The sequence below is a fragment of the Cricetulus griseus genome, chromosome 2, assembly GCF_003668045.3.
Source record: "Cricetulus griseus strain 17A/GY chromosome 2, alternate assembly CriGri-PICRH-1.0, whole genome shotgun sequence".
Classification (NCBI taxonomy): domain Eukaryota; kingdom Metazoa; phylum Chordata; class Mammalia; order Rodentia; family Cricetidae; genus Cricetulus; species Cricetulus griseus.
In genome coordinates this window covers 402,001,779-402,019,590 of record NC_048595.1, presented here as the reverse complement: position 1 = coordinate 402,019,590, position 17,812 = coordinate 402,001,779, and the positions used below count along the sequence as shown (strand labels likewise).

The 17,812-nt window shown below is 38.7% G+C and overlaps 1 protein-coding gene across 2 annotated transcripts in view; it reads left to right on the top strand.

Annotated features, from left to right (window-relative positions):
* Positions 1 to 17,812, top strand: part of LOC100759871 (collagen alpha-2(V) chain) — a 136,133-nt gene that overhangs the window by 81,779 nt on the left and 36,542 nt on the right. For both annotated transcript variants that reach the window (XM_027396819.2, XM_035440936.1), the window contains exons 7-18: positions 2,355 to 2,465; positions 4,234 to 4,311; positions 6,613 to 6,657; positions 8,189 to 8,242; positions 8,678 to 8,731; positions 9,371 to 9,424; positions 12,218 to 12,271; positions 13,181 to 13,234; positions 13,903 to 13,947; positions 14,372 to 14,425; positions 15,676 to 15,720; positions 16,061 to 16,114. In XM_027396819.2, the coding sequence (XP_027252620.1) occupies positions 2,355 to 2,465; positions 4,234 to 4,311; positions 6,613 to 6,657; positions 8,189 to 8,242; positions 8,678 to 8,731; positions 9,371 to 9,424; positions 12,218 to 12,271; positions 13,181 to 13,234; positions 13,903 to 13,947; positions 14,372 to 14,425; positions 15,676 to 15,720; positions 16,061 to 16,114 (702 nt within the window). The remainder of the gene's footprint in view (positions 1 to 2,354; positions 2,466 to 4,233; positions 4,312 to 6,612; positions 6,658 to 8,188; positions 8,243 to 8,677; positions 8,732 to 9,370; positions 9,425 to 12,217; positions 12,272 to 13,180; positions 13,235 to 13,902; positions 13,948 to 14,371; positions 14,426 to 15,675; positions 15,721 to 16,060; positions 16,115 to 17,812) is intronic.

Genomic DNA, 17,812 nt, shown 5'->3' with positions numbered 1-17,812 from the left:
CCCTGCCTACCAGTTGCCACTAGTAACCCTCATTTCCCTTCTACTTGTCACAAATAAAAATGCCTCGATGCTGCCAAATCCAGGGGAAATTTTGCTGGACTGAGAAATACTGATACAAAGAAACCGGGGAAGCCAGTGACCACCATGATTCTTCCATCAAAAATCCTCAGTTTAGAGTATGTTATCCAGCTCCCTTCCCAGTGACATTCAGCGGTGTGTTGAATACAAATTGCACATGACACTTCTAGGGACCAACATGCACAGTGAAACATGCGCCAGTTATTACAGCTGTAATATTACATAATGAACCGGCGTGCTTGCTTATGTGTGCCTGTGTTTGTGCATCAGACTGCTAACCCGAGCAGACAAAACGTTCTTCAGGAGTGTGCAGCTGTTTTCTTCATGTGGACGTTGAAAGTTCGCCACCTAGTGGCCGTCTACAATTACTTTTATGCAGAGTGCTGCCTGAGTGTTCTGGGGATGGGCGTAAAGGATGATACATAGAAGAGCATTTACTTACTTTAACATACAAATTACGTGACTAAGTTTAATTAGAAATATAAAGTGTAAATTTTGATGGATTCCCTATTATAGTTCATTTTTTTAGTTTTTAGTCAGTAAACTGTGTACATTAATTTTTTCTTATTCCCATTAAATTGTTTATGCTCACTTTGTTTTAGAAAATTTGGCAAATATTTATTATCTTCAGTTTTAAATTGCTTTACACTAGCACACCATGGATATTTAAAGATAATCCAGGAAAATACAGAGGAGACAGGAAGTTAATAAAAATATAGGCTGTCTTTGGATCAGACCTTGCTTAGTGTCTGATCAGGTTTAGCCAATGAATACATTAACAATTTAGAGAATTAATATTAACCAGATCTCTTTCCAGTCACATATAAAATGAATTTTTCTATTTATTTTGGAAATGTTTTTGGAGAAAGCATCTTGTTTCTGTTAAGTGTCTGTTTATAGTAAGTTATCATTTAGCAGTTGAATTTGGGGGGAAAGAGCTATGGATAGGGTAAAGTACCACTGTGTGGTCTGTTGGAGAAGGTGCCTGTCACTCTGTGTGATCCAGGAGCCTGAGACAGCAGCTGGAATAAGCCTGACTGTGCGTTAAAGAGAGGATAGTCAGGGTCTAGGGGAAAGAAGGCAGTTGATTTTTAAAATGTAAGGATGTTTCTCAAGAAATTATGTTTTGAATTTTCTAGACTACTTTTTCCACCTCAGTTTAAAGACATAAATGTTATTTGGTTCAGTACTGAAAGATATGGATGTCTGAGTACAGCAAATCACGAGTAATCAGCCTCTTCAGTTTGTCCAGCCTTCTGGCCTGCATTGTTGGATCATGTTTGAATTGCTGACTGTGGGCCAGGTAGAGCTACTCTCTTGGCTAAGAATTAGAAGTCCTTTTACTGTTAAATGCCAACTCACCACTTTACTCAATCCCCGTGTTTAGTGATTAAAATGAAATTATCTTGTGACTTCTTTATTTGTTCCTCTCTTTTCTACAAGAGCTTAAGGTTTTCAGACACACACACACACACACACACACACACACACACAGAGAGACAGACACACACACACACACACACACACACACACACACACACACACACACACACACACACACGCCTGATGGGAATGATGAAGCTGGGAGATGGAGCTTTGCCTGACTTGAGGACGTGGCTGTTCCCCAAGCTGCTGTGGGTTAGGGAAAGGGTGGGGCTTGGCAGTAAGGGTCATTGTTCACTTCTCTGAGAACTAGACTTGGCACATCACAGTGCTTTGCCTCTGATTTCTCATTGGTCTGGTTGACCACTTGGGTGGGAAAGAAAATAATAGGTGCCAGACTTAAAGTAAAAAGGAAAATGTGCAAATGTTATCCACAGTATTGAATGTCAACCATGCACCAGAAATTCTGCAAGCCTCATGCAATTTGGAAGATGAAATAGACCCACAAACTATCAAGGGCCTTGATTTTAGGAGATGATGGGCTAAAGAACAGGTTGAGCAGGCACATTCATAGTAAACTGTAATACAAGAGGGGTACATTTGGAAACAGTTTATTAAATGTACTTAAGCAAGAAAATCTCATCAAATAAAACTCATTCTAGAATGCTGCTGAGGTGACATGATTTTCTGATTATTCTATGAGTTAGCACATCGAGTAAGATTCTTACCAAGACTGTGTCTCCATAACAGAAGCCATGAGCAGTGCTGAAACTGACAGTGTTTAGATTGTCTGTTGTAATTACCATGATTGCCATCTAGAAGTCTGTGCATTTAGCCTTCTACTAAGTACTTATTTGGAAATGGTTCTGATATCCACTGGTTTTCTTTCCTAGGGTCCTCGTGGTCCTCAGGGAATTGATGGAGAGCCCGGTGTTCCTGGTCAACCAGGTGCCCCAGGGCCTCCTGGTCATCCCTCTCACCCGGGACCCGATGGCATGAGCAGGGTGAGTTGCATGCTCTGGTCAGTGTAACAATTGTGTTACACACAAATTCTGAATTCCGTCTTCTGGTGTTAGACGTGTTGGTTCAGAGGTTGATGCTTTACTCATGCCTGGGCGATGAATGCAGATCTGCTATGAACAACGGTGAAGCTGCCAAGTCTGAGGTGGATTGTTGGCGATGTCAAAACACCATTTCCTAAAGCCTTGCATCACATTATTTGCTTTTCCAGTGGCAGTTCTAGACCCCAAAGCCTTTTTTTCCCGTGGTGATGCTGAGAGACCACTGCACTGTTCACACAATGAATTGAAGAACACATATCTCTGTCCTGCTGTTCTCCAGGCTCCCAAAACACTGACAAAGCCAAACCTGTATTCTCCTGAGAAAGGATGTTTTATCTGTGACAGTGGAGAGAGCAGAAAGTCACACAGCATCTTGGGGCAGACATTTTTGTCACCATGACAAATGCTGGTGTGAAACCGTTTAAAGGAAAAAGGATTTGTTTCAGTTCACAGTGTGAGAAGTTTCCAGCTATGGCTGCTGGCTCCACTGTTTCTAGGCCTGTGCTGGGCATCATGGCCTAATGTTGACAGAGAAAATATTCCCCTCCTCCATGGTCTGGAAGAAGACAAATAAAGGAAAGGGTTTGGGAAAAGACACAGCTCCCCCGAACATGCCCCCAGGGACTTGATTAATTTTACCCAACTAGATCTCATTTCTGATGTTTGTACCACCTCCCAGGTGTGCTGTTGGCTTATGATTCCATCATTGGATGAACTCAGTGATCATGTAGTCAGTTTCATGGTCTTGTTACTTCCCAACACTCCACCTGGGTACATTGTACTGGGGACTAAGATTTTAACACAAGTCTTTAGGGTGTGTTGGGGGATCTGAATCAAACAATAACAGTATTAAAAATATTCCTTAGTTTTTAATTTCCTACTTTAATCAAAAAACTGCCTCTTTCTGTCTGTACTTTTGAACTCTTGGTGGATACACTTGGCACTTAGGAGAATATTGCATAACACAAGTAACTGTGTAGAGTCTGAAGACTATTTTACAATTGTTCATATGTTTGCTTACCAACTGATTGCAGAAGGAATTGTCTGTTTATATTCTGAATAACACACATATTTTTCCACTAAAATCTGGAAATTAATAAAACTGCTGGAAAATAGATGAACAATTTTAGTCAGTTTAATTGCCAGAGTATTTTAAAGGTCAAGAGAAAAAGTAAAACTGTTTACAATTCTTGGAATAATCAGAGATTAATTGAAAGGATTGTAACAATCTTGTCAACTTATGTAAAAGCAATTTTAGGTTACTTTCCATGAGTGAAAAAAAAAATCCCACCATTTACTTAAAATAGTCTGAAATGGAATCTGGTGTCTTTAGCACAAATATTTAAAATGCATCCTTTAAGCTTTGCTCTGTTACTAGCATGTTCTAGGGATGGCAGGAAGCCAGGTGAAGACATCAAATTTGTAGCAGGCGGTTGAGATCTCATCAGGATGATCTGTGCTTCTGCCTGGTTGCAGCAGTTTGTCTGAAACAGCATACTTACAAAATACCCTGGGGGAAGGATAGTCCATCCAGTGCACACACATTGAAAAGCAGCTTGAATTTTTCCCCATGTATTAAAGTCAAATGTTTAAAATGGCTCTCTGAAGAGTCTTGTATGAGAATAGCAGAGTGTGGACATTTCTCACTATGAAAAGTGTGCTGATGCACATCTTTTACGGTGTGAATAATGTCAACACTTTACTGTTACAGCCCTTTTCAGCTCAGATGGCCGGGTTGGATGAAAAATCTGGACTTGGGAGTCAAGTAGGACTCATGCCTGGCTCTGTGGTAAGTATATAGTTTACTGGTAAAGTATTGGTTAAAAGACACTTATAAATGGAGAAGCTTGAGTGAGCTATTTAGAAGAAATCTTAACCCAATGACGTGACTCAGTCCATGAAGGCAGCTGCTGCCATGCCTGCTGATTTGAGATCAACCCCCAAGAAACATACCGTGGGAGAGAATACTAATATGACTTCTACATGGGCACCAGGACACATATACACATACACATAGAGAGACATACACACACTCAGACATGCACATACAGACACATACAAAAACATGCTCACACAAGCACACTCAAACATAACACATCTACACATACAAAGACATACACACATAAATGTTCATACTTACACACACATGGATACATGCTTCCACACATACACACACTTTATAAGAAAATTAAAATATTTTAAAACATACTTACCAATACATTTAATTTACTTAGTAAGTCCTACTGTGTGCAAGTTAGAAGCTCAGGGATGTTCCCGTCATACCCATGCAAACCATTTGTGAATATCAGTGAACATCTGTCTGCATATTTCATTTAGTACTACAGGAAGTAGAAGACATAATTACCACTATCAAAGACTGTTTCTTTATAATAAAAGTGTATTTATTATGTTTTATTGTGCCAATTAGAAACACTGACTTGGCAGAATTTTCAAACAGATAGTTGGCCATTTCTATTTTTATGAGTTCCTAGTGACCTAACATGCCTTGACTGTTTTATTCCAACAACTCCACTTCCCGGCTGGTCCTCTTTCATCTTTGGCCTCTTAAATCTTCCATCTTCTTGGAGTAATTCTTAACTTGGTTATGTGAAGGACTCCAGACCTGTAGAAAGAATTAGTACTCTTCACATCAAGTCTTCTATGCCTTTTAATCATAATAATTCAAAATTGTTCCAAGTTAATGGAATTTCTGACAATACAAAACAAAGTCACACCTCATGGATATCCATGTCTCTCCTTATTGTTAAGTTCATCTTTAAGTCATCTCAAACATGATTTGTATATTTTCTAAGTTGGTAGTGGCACTGTTCACTGCCTGTTTTGTGATAGTTTTCTGAGATATCTAATGTTTTATATATTCTAGTTTAAATTGCATAAATATTTATACCAGTATCTTATCAAAATTTTATTTTTAAAGTTCTTTAACTTAAAATTAATGTTTTATTAGCCTATATTAATTATACATAATAGTGGGTTCCATTATGTCATCTTCATACATGTACACTATTTGATTATATTCATTCTTGAATTTCCCACTCTTGTCCCTTCCTTCTCATTGTCTTTCTCCTGTCAAGTGACCGAATTTCAACTTTCACATTTTAAAGGTGCTTATTCTCCTTAGGAGCTAAAATAAATACTTAACTAAAATTAACTTAGCAGCTTTTACTTGACTGAACTTTATTTTAGTTAAACTGATTTTACTTTATAAGATTTGGCATTAGGTTTTGTTGGCCTCATATGGAATTAAAATTCCACTAAGTTTTCATTTCCCTCTATATCCCTTTGCTTCAGGGGAATCCTTCATGTTTAGATGAGGGAAGACTGTGCTTAGACTTTTAATATATGTTGTGAAAGAAAGAAATGTTCCAGAAAACTCAGTTCCCAGATAATTTTAAGATGACATTGAAAATAATCTGGCCAATACTGTTGGTTTCATAAACTGTGAACTTGCTTGGTATTTAAGCTAGCTTTCTCTAGAGGTGAAAGATCAAACAGGCTGTCTGTAAGTACCATGTGCCTGCCAAGATGTGTTGCTTTATCAGATCCACCCATTTTCACATGTGTGGGCCCTTGTCCTAAAGACACTGGGTGTGCACAGGCATATTTATCTCTCCTTATGGCACAGAGGACACACGATGAAATCATCACGCATGTCACTCAAATTTAGCCTCTCTGAGTCCATCTGTTTCCCAGAAGAGCAAAATCAGGGCATGTCAGTGTGGTCCTCTAGTCAATTGTCACCTTGCAGATTCTAAAGCACACTCAACAGTTTAAAGGTATGAGTTGAGTGGCTGAAGAGACTTATCTGATGTTAAGAGCACCTATTCTTGAAGAGAACCCAGGTTTGATTCTCAGCACCTCATGGTAGCTCACAATTACCATAATTCCAGTTGCAGAGGATACAGTATCCTCTTACGGCCTCTAAGAGCACCAGACCCACATATGGCAGACAGGCATATGCATGAGCAAAACACTCATATGCATAAAATAAATAAATCTAACAAGCAATAAAAATAAATTATAAGTTGATTTCAATATGAAGTAACTTTTTCTTTCACTTGTTTTTAAGGGTCCTGTTGGGCCAAGGGGACCTCAAGGTTTACAAGGACAGCAAGTAAGTGTTTTTATTACAAAATTGTATACTGTAACATAAGGAAAGAGCACAAATAAGGTTCATGCTTCATGACTACTTTGGGCCGAACATTAAACTGTGTAATTATCACTTGGAATGGCATCTACCAAATAATCCTCACCCACCTAGAAACATATGCAGCTTTCTTTGTCAGTTATTTTTTTATAATGCATGAGTGCATGAGTGTGTGTGTGTGTGTGTGTGTGTGTGTGTGTGTGTGTGTGTGTGTGTGTGTGGGTGGGTGTGGGTGTGTGTGTTTGTAGAGCAGATACTGAAGCCATATGTCTTCTTTGATCTCTTTCTGCTTTATTTCTTGAGGCAGAGTCTCTCTTTTGCAGGCAAGGTGTCTTGCTGAACTGATAGCTCACCAGTCATTTGACTGGCTTGTTACTGTCACTGTCTACCTAGAACTAGGATACCAGGCTGGCTATCTCTCTGCCCCGCTTTTACATGTGTGTGTGTGTGGGGGGGGGCACATTTCGATCCTCCTCATGTCTTCATGACAAATGCTTAGTCCACTGAGTTGTCTCCCTAGTCCTCAGTTTTCATCATCTGATTTCTTTATGTGACTGATTTCTAACACCAGGATTCACGTGTCCTTGGTTCTAAAAGAACAGAACATTGTCTTATGTCATGATCATTTCCGTAACTGATTATTGCCAACTCTCAGGATTTACAATCAGATAATAAAATGACATTTCCAAGTTGATTATTTTGTGATATTCCTAATACTATATACTTTATTTCCACACATATTAAGTGCTAGTGAAACTATGATGTATAACTATTTTACTCTTTGTAATGATCTAATGAGCATTAGCTAAGAATACTTCAAAGGGAAAAACATATTTACCTAAGTCAAGGTAATTACATTGTCATAATCACCTGTGTGGACTTTACATCATTGCATTGCTGAACATAGAGGTAGTTGATAATGGTGAAGAAGATGATGATGATGAAGATGATGACGATAAGTACTATTGACTGGGCACACAGTCAGTGCTAGCACTATTTTATTTTAAGACATATTTATCGACACAGGTCAATAAATTGTGAAGGTGGGGTATTAATGAGTTCACTAGACTCATTCAAGATAAATGATAAATGGGTATTTTATTGAGGAACAACGTACACAGATAATAATAAAGAAACACCACAGCGTTCCTGCTCTGTGTAGTTCTGCCCTTCTGATGCTCACTAAGTCCCAAACCAGAGTTCGGGCCCCTCCCTTCTCTACCTTTAAGAAGTCATTTCTGCACCTGAAGCCACATCTAAAGGAGTATGGCCACTAACACAAATTTACTGGCAAGGCGAGATGCTACTACAAAACTGAGTCCTAATCTTAATCTAATTTTTCAGATTAGGAAACGGCATTATATTCGGAGTCAGTAATTTACCTGAAATTATATATCTGGAGAGTGACCCAGAGCAACCTCCATATTATACTTTTTAAGAATACAGAACTTGCTATCCTGCTTACCTTTGGTTCATTTATCATTTTTCTCAATTTTAGGGTGGTGTGGGACCAACCGGACCTCCGGGTGAGCCTGGTGAGCCTGGACCAATGGTGAGTGTGGAGTGAGCATGTCAGCCCATTTCACATGGCTCAACTTCTATGTGGTTTTGTGAGATACTTGTTCTCCTAGATATTTGTTCTCCCACAATAATAAGAAATGACAATCCTGGAGGCCCTATACTGTGGCTTATACTTAAGTTCTATGCTTCTTAGTCGCAGCATTTCAATCCAGAGTCTATACTGTGGATTATACTTAAGCTCTATGTTTCTAAGGCACAGCATTTCAACCCAGAGTCTGAGTTTATTGTGGAAAGTGTGGATACATAGGTGTGTGCAATTCATTATTTCTATTGCTAAGCACAAGCTCTGAGACACACAGATAAAAATTCAAAACATTAGCAACAACATTTATCTCAATAGTATTTGAAAAATGTTGGAAAGTTGAAGTAAATATTTTTCTTTGCTTTTCATTTTGCTTTTTCCTAGGGCCCGATTGGTGCTCGTGGACCTGAGGGGCCTCCTGGGAAGCCAGGAGAAGATGTGAGTTTTTGTTGCATGTTGCTTTGGAGTGTAGAAGAGGTTAACAAGGCCTCTATGAGTCAGGAGAGCATTCTGATCTGATTCCCATTTTGTTTCCTCATCCCTTCAGCTCCCCTTAAATTCCCTCTAAACTGGAGAACTCGGGTTAAACTTTTATAAAACCTGAAAGGACTCTATTATGAGAGTGTTAAGTTACTAGATTGTATCTCTACTGAATTCTCCAGGATTTTTATTAATGTTTATCTTTGTAAACAAACATTTTTTTGTCTCTTAGACGTTTGGGAAGATGACTAAATCTGAATGTATAACAAACGTTTCTTTTCCTTTTTGCTGTACTAGGGATTAAACTTGGGGTATAGTGTACGATAGACAGCGTCTCAATCTTGAGCTGTATCTCTGCCCTCTGCATTGTAAATTCTGATGTTCCAGAAATGGCTAGCTCAGAACAGGTTGCTTTGAATCCATTTATTCTCACTGCTAACTTTGTGGAAGCACCATAAACTGAACTACAGGATTAAATGTTACCAGAAATAGAGCTGTTTGGGGTATGACACAAAAACTTGCTACAGGCTTTGTCATGCAATCTCAAAAAAGAATATTTAATCTCTTCACACTTCTCACCCCCTCTTTCCTATAAAGGGTGAACCTGGACGAAATGGCAATACCGGTGAAGTGGGATTTTCAGGGTCACCGGTAAGTTAATGATTATCAGTATAATGACACAAAGATTAAACAAAGACCATGAAACTTGCAGCTCGTTGTACACACTTGTATTAGATACCCACATGATAGCTCGTTCTGTCAAAATGCAAGATGTGGAGGGACATTTTGCTAGCATTACAGTGAATTCTAGTTCCCAGAATTATATTGGCACCAGATGAAAACCCTAGAGCCAAACAATTATATCATAACTATAATACTCATGGATACTCCCAAAACTCAAAATTTCCACAATTAAGAAGTCACCAAAGTGACCTATTTACAATTCATAACACCTGAGTTTTGTTGATCTTTAAATATTTTGATTGTATAGCAGCCCATCTGTCTGAAATAACAGCTTGAGTTTCTTGCCTTATGTGTGTTTTTAATCATCTGGGGACCAAACTATGGACAGGCTGCTTCTTTGGCTGATCTCCAAGTTCTAATGTTGCCCGAAATCCTTTATTAGTATCCTGGGTCCTAAAATCTCAGGACAAGATGCATTCATTGCCAGGCTGCCGAACACAGCTGTTTTATTTCCCCTTAACTCATTCAAGGAACACATATGTGTCAACCCACTCCACTGGAATTCAAGCTCTGGGAACTTGAAAGGCCTCCAAATCTTCCTGTTTGGCCCTCATGTTGTTTTTGTTTAGTTTCTTTTAGGATGTGCTAGAACACAATGGAGAAAATCAGAGGCAGAGGAAGCAAAAATCCTCCTCAAACATGCCAGTGTGTGTAGTTTCTCTCAACCAACAGCCCCTAGCTTAATTCAGTCCCTTTGTTTAGTTCCTGCAATTCCCTAAAGTTTGTAAACTTATTACAGCCACTGCAAGACTCTCTGTTTACTTTCTAAAATCGATGAGGTTAATTGCTGGGATTTTTGTTTTAAGCAGAAGAATGTTCTTTAATTAGGATTTATAGGTCTCTAAGCATTACCTAGTTTCAATTATGAAGCCAATCCCTAATCTTCCTCTTTCTTTCTTTTGTTCCTCTATCAACTTGGTGTATAAGTGCAGACAAAGCCATGAGGTTTAGCTGTTGATATCCATGTCCTTCTCGACCAGTTCAGGCTGGAAACTCTTATGACCTTCTGTACTGCTTCATGTACTCACAATGCGTATCTATCTCCACGGGGAGGAAAGGTACCCTGCGAGCACAGCACAGATGCGAGCTGCAAGCTCACTGCAACAGAGTACATTTGTGCTGTGATGACAGCTCTGGGTCAGCAAAATGAGAATTCTTTATGAGCGTTAGTACATCTTGTTCATTTCCTTGCTATACTAGAATATGTAATCATACTGGAATTTCCCCCACGATCATAAGAGCTGAAGTGAACTCATTATTTGAAATAACAGTTCAGTTATTCCCCCATAGGCTTGGATGGGTGTGTACTAAGTTGCTTGCTCAGTGTTAAGGGACACATATCTCAGTGAAAGGGAAGATGCCAGAAAAAAAAAAAAAAACTTTAAGGGACTTCTTTATACAAAAGATGTTCTAAGCATGGTTGTGTCCACAGGAGAATGAGTGGTACCTCATCTCTTCAAAGATGAGTAGTAGATCCCTGAAGTGATGCTCTCAAAACACTAAGGTCCTTCCCTGCAAGAAGTCACGGATAGCACTGCTCTAATCTTATTAACTGTTTTTTTTTTATTAAGTTACCTTTTCATTCATTTAGTAAATACTGAAAAACGACTGTGATGTGTGGCGTGAAAGGAGTTTGCCATATATGTATGTGCTGAGACAAAGGAAGGTCCTCTGGAAAGGACTGGTGAAATCGATGAGGCATCAAGGCATTAAGTCTTTATTCAGTCCATTGTCAATCTCATGATTATTTATTAATTGCTCACTAACCCAGAATAAGGCTAAGTGCTAAGGATTTGATGATTAATAACCACAGTTGGCATTTGACAATTGTTTAATAGCATCAATTTGTGCTATCAGAGTATAGAATCTTCCAGTGGCAGTGATGGGAATTCAATGCAAAACCAAATTCATGTGGTCAAAATAATTAGTGCATGATAGAGTTACTGGGACCTTATTATTTTAAAAACAATATATGGGAAAAGCTTTAATGTTGTTTCAAATAGTTTCTCAACTAGTTTTCATTTGTGGCTACATTTCTGTCCTTTTGATTTAATGTGCTTGACTAGAAGACAGAATTAGCAGAAACAGAAATGATTGAATCAGGACACAAAGCTACCCTCACACTTGCTGATTTTTCTGTCAGATATTTTAGCTCATCACTCGCTTTCCAAGCAGTCATCATTTCACAAAGCTTGTCCTGAACACTTACTTTAAAAAATCTGGATCACATTATACTACTGTGTTCAGATGGCAGAAACGATGGAAGCCCTTGGCTTTCTACATGCAAAGAAAGACACCTTCTCTTCTACCCAATGAAAAACCTAATGAAAAGCAGGGAAACGCCCCACTTGGAGTCCTCTCCTGAAGTTTCTTCCCTAAGCCTGGATCTAGTCAATTCACACACTGCACATATTGGTTCAAGAATATTTTCTTGTCCCTTTTCAGTAGTCAGTGAGGTATCACCAAATGAGCAGCAGGTTCTTTAATCCACATCCTTGTGTTTTGTGCTTCCATGTCTAATAATGTGCTTTGTTTTCTAGTTTTGATGACCCCAGTAACATCTTCATAGACAAAAGCATCCTGTTCTTTTCTGTAATACGTTGGTGAAAAAGATGTGTCAGTTGCCTGGGAGCAAAGGCATATTAAGTCATTTTCTGTTTTTATTAATGACCACAATGTGCCTATGTACCTTTCCCACAGGGTGCTCGAGGCTTCCCTGGTGCTCCTGGTCTCCCAGGTCTGAAAGGTCACAGAGTAAGTTGTCTTATTCTCTGTTTTACTGAGTGGGGCCTGGGGATAATTCAATCAAAACCTTTACAATGTCCCTGCTAATTGCCTTTCACTACCTGCCATTGCAATATTCGTATGCATTACTGAAATCATAATGCTGCCATAAATTTCCTTTGAATTTCACATGATTCTATAAAGAAGTACTGTGTTCCATGAAATGATACCATGGTGAGCAAGGAGATTATCTGATTTACAACCTCAGCTAATAAATGGAAAAGAGACAATGATTATACAGGACGATGAATCACATGATTAAAGTAGAGTATGCTAGATCAAAAAAAGGTCCAGCTTGGAAGACAATAGAAGTTTTTTGAAACCAAGATAATGAATAGGAAACTATTAAATATAGTGCTCATAAACTTAATCTATCATCAGCTATCTATTATATCTGTGTCTGTATTGGGATGTATGTATCATCATTCTATCTTCCATCAAATTATGTATCAAAAAGCAAGAGCAGTATCAGTTACACTATGCTGGGTAGTCACTTTTTGAAGGGTTTAGATTCTGACTAGAATGTATGTTTCTGTACTAGTCATCAAATAATATTATTTTTTGGTGTCTGTTGGGGAATGGTTCTAGGACAAGAATACATTTATTAGAACTATAAAACACTGTAATCTGTCTAGGGTCAATATATGTTTTTGTAGTGTAAATTTTCTTTCTAGGAAGTCATATTGATCAGTGCTTTCAGATGAGATCATTCCTTGTGAAATCTTACTTTTTCTTCTAATATTTTTCAACTAAGTATTGAAATTTTAGCAAAGCAGTGAGGCATGATTTTACCTGTATACATGTGTTTGGTTCTTCTAGTATGCTTTGGAAAACTGAAGGAGGCTAGATGTATTTATAAATTTATACTGTTCTTTCTAGGGACACAAAGGTCTTGAAGGCCCCAAAGGTGAAGTTGGAGCAACTGGTGCCAAGGTATTTGTTTCATACTAACCCTGACTCACTGCAGCAGTGCAGCTGCCCTGAGCAACACTAACCCTGACTCACTGCAGCAGTGAGGCTGCCATGAGCAACTTTTAAAAGGGAAATATATGGAGAAGAGAGGGACTTAAATAAATGAACAACCAGGTAAATAAAAAGTTACCTGTTTACCCAAGTCTTTTCCAAGACATTCTAGCCATTCTTTCTTTCCCAAAGTGACTTATTTATATAAGTAGAGAAAATAGCATAGACATATCAAGGACTTCTTAAGAGGGAAAACATCATTATGAGATATATGCATGGAAGAATATGTTTTAAAATTTTTCTTCCTAAACTCCGTAAGAAAATAACCTACTTACCTTTAGCACTGTAAAATTTTATTTGGGATATACAGGACGTGTAAGTGCTCACTAACTAGAGGGAATAGTTTATATCAATCTTGTTTAAATCCTCAGTTTTAGACTTAATGTCTATGGTGATTAAACTTTCATTTAATTTTGAGGAAAGATAGTAAACACAAATTCTGAGGTCTTTCTTTGGAAGTACACATTTCAAATGTCCGTTTTGAAACTGTGCCTTCGACTTCATGCCTGTATGGAACAGCATTTTGGTAACTGTATTTAGATTTCACTCACTGTGACGTACTGTCTCCTTTGCTTTAGGGTGAAGCTGGCCCCACTGGTCCAATGGGTGCCATGGGCCCTCTGGTAAGCCTCCTGTTCTTTAGTTCTTTGTTCTTCATGTTACAATAAGGAGACATTGAAATGAAAATGCATATATTAGCTAGTAAATAATTCTGAAAAGCGGCAGATAGAAAAGCAATCAAAGTGAATCCGACTCTTCATTTGGAAGTTGGCCCTTCCAGGACTTCACTGCTTCTCTTTTAGCACAGTAATAAAAGATTTCTCTTGTTAACTTAGCTTCTAAATCCATGTTATGTGAAATCTATTTGTAGCAGGGTTTACATCTCCACAGATAAACAGGTTTTCACATCCGAATCTTCTCCTTTTATTATTTCTTTTTATATCAGTTATATTATTATATTTCATAAGGTTTCTAATTGGATAAAATCAAACAAGCCTAGAACTCATGTTAGATGCCTCAGGAGGCTTTTTTCTATGTCTCTTGTAGGGACCAAGAGGAATGCCAGGAGAGAGAGGAAGACTTGGGCCACAGGGTGCCCCTGTAAGTATACCTGGATCATGTATTTATTGAGAACTATGTTCAACTTTAAGTTTTGTTTTAGCAGATATACTTTTTAAATGAGAGTGATATCAGGGCATATGACTTTATGGCTGGATTATTTTTATTTTGAAGCAAACGTCAACTTTGAAATACTAGACAGTGTGGCCTGACATCTGAAAGCTGTGGAGAAAATTCATAGCACACACCTCCTGCAGGTTCAGTCACCTCATCGTTTTGGTCTATTCTCCACTTAGCCTTTCCAAATGCCTGAGATAGCTTTTGTATGCTCAGCTCATTCATTTCCTCAGTGTGTTGTCTCAGTTCACTGTTGGAAACAGCACTTACCTCTGTACAGCAAGGCAGGACCATCCCTCTGTCAACCTGGCCAACTTCAAATGTTGACTTCTGTGTTGGCCCTCTTGTGGTACATTTGACACCAGTGGACTTTGGGTCTTGGGTCAGTTTTCCTAGACAACAGCTTGAAAGCTGTGACTTGTTTGTGGGAATCTGATGAGGGAATGCATCAGAAAGCATACCCGTGAAATACGAATAAGGAAGCAGACTTTGAGAGAAGAAGCTGGAGAGTGTTACAACAAAGACCTCATTAAACACCTGAGCAATTATCAGCCTGTGTAGACATCACCAAAGAAAGGGCAGCAGTGGGTAGATCGATGCAGTCTCCAGGGACAGTCAGACTGCAACTCTCAGCAGGTGTCATTCCAGCTTACCTAGTGGACCCTTCCTCATTATTCCATCCAGACCCGGATCTGGCTAAACCCAAAAGAATTAATTTGAATTTAATTTTTGTTTGTGCCTCCTGTGTTATTAGTTATTTTGTTTGTTGATTTTCCAAAAACACTTGCCCTCAGAGTTAATATGGTCAATAAGAAAGCCAAGATGCTCAAACTATCATTGATTATGAGTTTACTTGACACAGGGTAATGCAGTTAAGTATAGTGAATATTTGGATCCATTTCCTTTCCTTAATCTTGACTTTTAGTTTTGTTGTTTGTTTGTTTTTACTGATACAAGATATATATGTTTATTGCTACCATATATATAATCTGTTTTGTATAAACTAATGCTTTTATTACCATTAGTTTAGTGGCCCTTATTATTAGTCAGCCTGCATATTTTTTAGGTATTTTCACGGGAAATTGTTTAGGAAGCAAATGAATTATGAGGAAACACCATGGAAGATGCATTTCCACTCTTTAAATTCTCTCTGTTTTTTTTTTTTTTTAAATTAGGGACAACGAGGTGCCCATGGTATGCCTGGAAAACCTGGACCAATGGTGAGTTGTGTTATTTTCATATTAACTATTCAATTAATCCATTACTAATTTTTATATTTTACATTTGATTATTTATTCATCCATTATTTTATTTGTTTTTGTGTATACATTTACAGAATACTCACTGTGCTTTAGACACTTGGAATAAAAACATGACAAGGACAGGTCTTATTTTTGAAAACAGGATATATTAATCAACATAGGTGTGGAATATAATTACATTGTTTGATGTACAGATTTATCCTATCTGTTAAAAATACAGACCTCCTCCCAAAGAGTAGAAAGATGACATCACTGTATACTGATTAAAAATATATGATTATTGATTTCTTTTCCATAGGGTCCTCTTGGGATACCTGGCTCTTCTGGTTTTCCAGGAAATCCTGGAATGAAGGTAAAATAGTAACAACACTTGATGAGCAGAGAGCATTTCAGTAATTGAAAAGTGTGGGGGTTATTGCTTCTTTAATTAATTCGGTATTTTTTCCCAGCCCAGTTAGAGTTTCTGCTTCCTCCTTTCTCTCCTCCCATCCCTTCCCCAACAACCTTCAATCTACTTCTCCTTTTTTCTCTTCAGAAAAGGGCAGGCCTCCCATGTATATCAGTCAGCCATGGTATATCAAGTTGCAGTGAGACTAGGCACCTCCTCTCCTATTCAGTCTGGATGAGGCAACCACTAGGAGGAAAGCATCCCAAAAGCACATCCCCTGCTCCCACTGTTAGGAATCCCATAAGAAGACCAAGCTACAGTAACAGATGTGCCAAAGGCCTAGGTCAGTCCCAAACAAGCTCAGGCTCTGTGAGCCCCTTTGAGTCCCAGGTTAGTTGATTCTGTGTATTTTCTTGTGGTGTCCTTGGATCCTCTGGCTCTCATAATCCTTCCTACCCCTCTTCCACAGGATTCCTCGAGGTCCACCTAAGGTTTGCCTGTGGGTCTCTGCATTTGTTTCCACTGTTGCTGATTGAAGTCTCTCTGACAGCAAGTGGGCTAGACAACCATCTAGGAGTATAGCAGAATAACATGAGGAATCATTTATTGACTATCGTTTTTTGCACGTCCTGAGTAGTATGTTCATGGTCCTTATGCAAGGGGATTTTTAAAAAATGGAAAAATTAAACTTGTCATATGATGTTCCATTAAAGGAGAGTCACTTAAAGCCATAGAATTGGACTCTATAGGCAGAGTTTTGAAATGCCTGTAAGGTAAGAAAGGACATCTTTGAGGTAGTGGACGCTCTGTTCTTGGATAGAGTTTCCAAAATAATCAATAGCAGACTGGTTAAACAAGAGGAAATTAAAATAAATTACATCTTGCAAAGAGATGAGCAGTTTCCTGTCACAACATGCTGGCCGTCACTCAGCCCCTCCCCACCCAACACCCTAAAGAAGTAAGTAGGGGATACTTGGCTTTCCATGTGGGGATGGATTAAAGCCTTCTGTGAGGACTGTGTTGAGGCACAGTGTGTTCCTTCTCTCAGTTCTCTGGGAGAGAATCAGATTAGAGTGGGAGGACAATAAGGTTATACAAGTTAAGTCACATATAAATTAGAACACTGGTTCTAAGTTGTAAGCCACAAGGTTTCATTTCCTTTTGCCCCAGGAGCAGGAACTTTCTTGGTCTGAAAAGAGATTTCCTTACAACACTCAGCTTGCAAACATGACTGCGTCCACAGCCCACCACGAGCTTCTCTGTGCCTCATTTTCCAGAAGAATTCTGTCCAAGATAAAGTGTGATGACTTGTGTAAATCCTTAACATGGGGGCTGGTCCAGCCAGTATAGTGCAGGCTCATGCTTCTTGTTAGTAGCTGTCCGTAGACAGAATGTGAATTTAGAATGGAAAGAAACTGCTGTTTTAAGTGGTCTTTGGCATAATTTAGTCAAATTATTTTCCAGGCTGAGAGCTTTGAGTGGAAGTCTTAAGTCATTTAAATTGTCTCTGCTGTCACTGAGAATATGTTCCTTTAGGACTCTGATCCCTGAAAATCCTATCTATGTTCCTTGTCCTCCTCTTCTTCGCCCTCCTCTGTCTCCTTGTCCTTTCTTCTCCATGTTTCTCTTACGTAATACTGGCCATTCTTCTTCTCCCCCTCC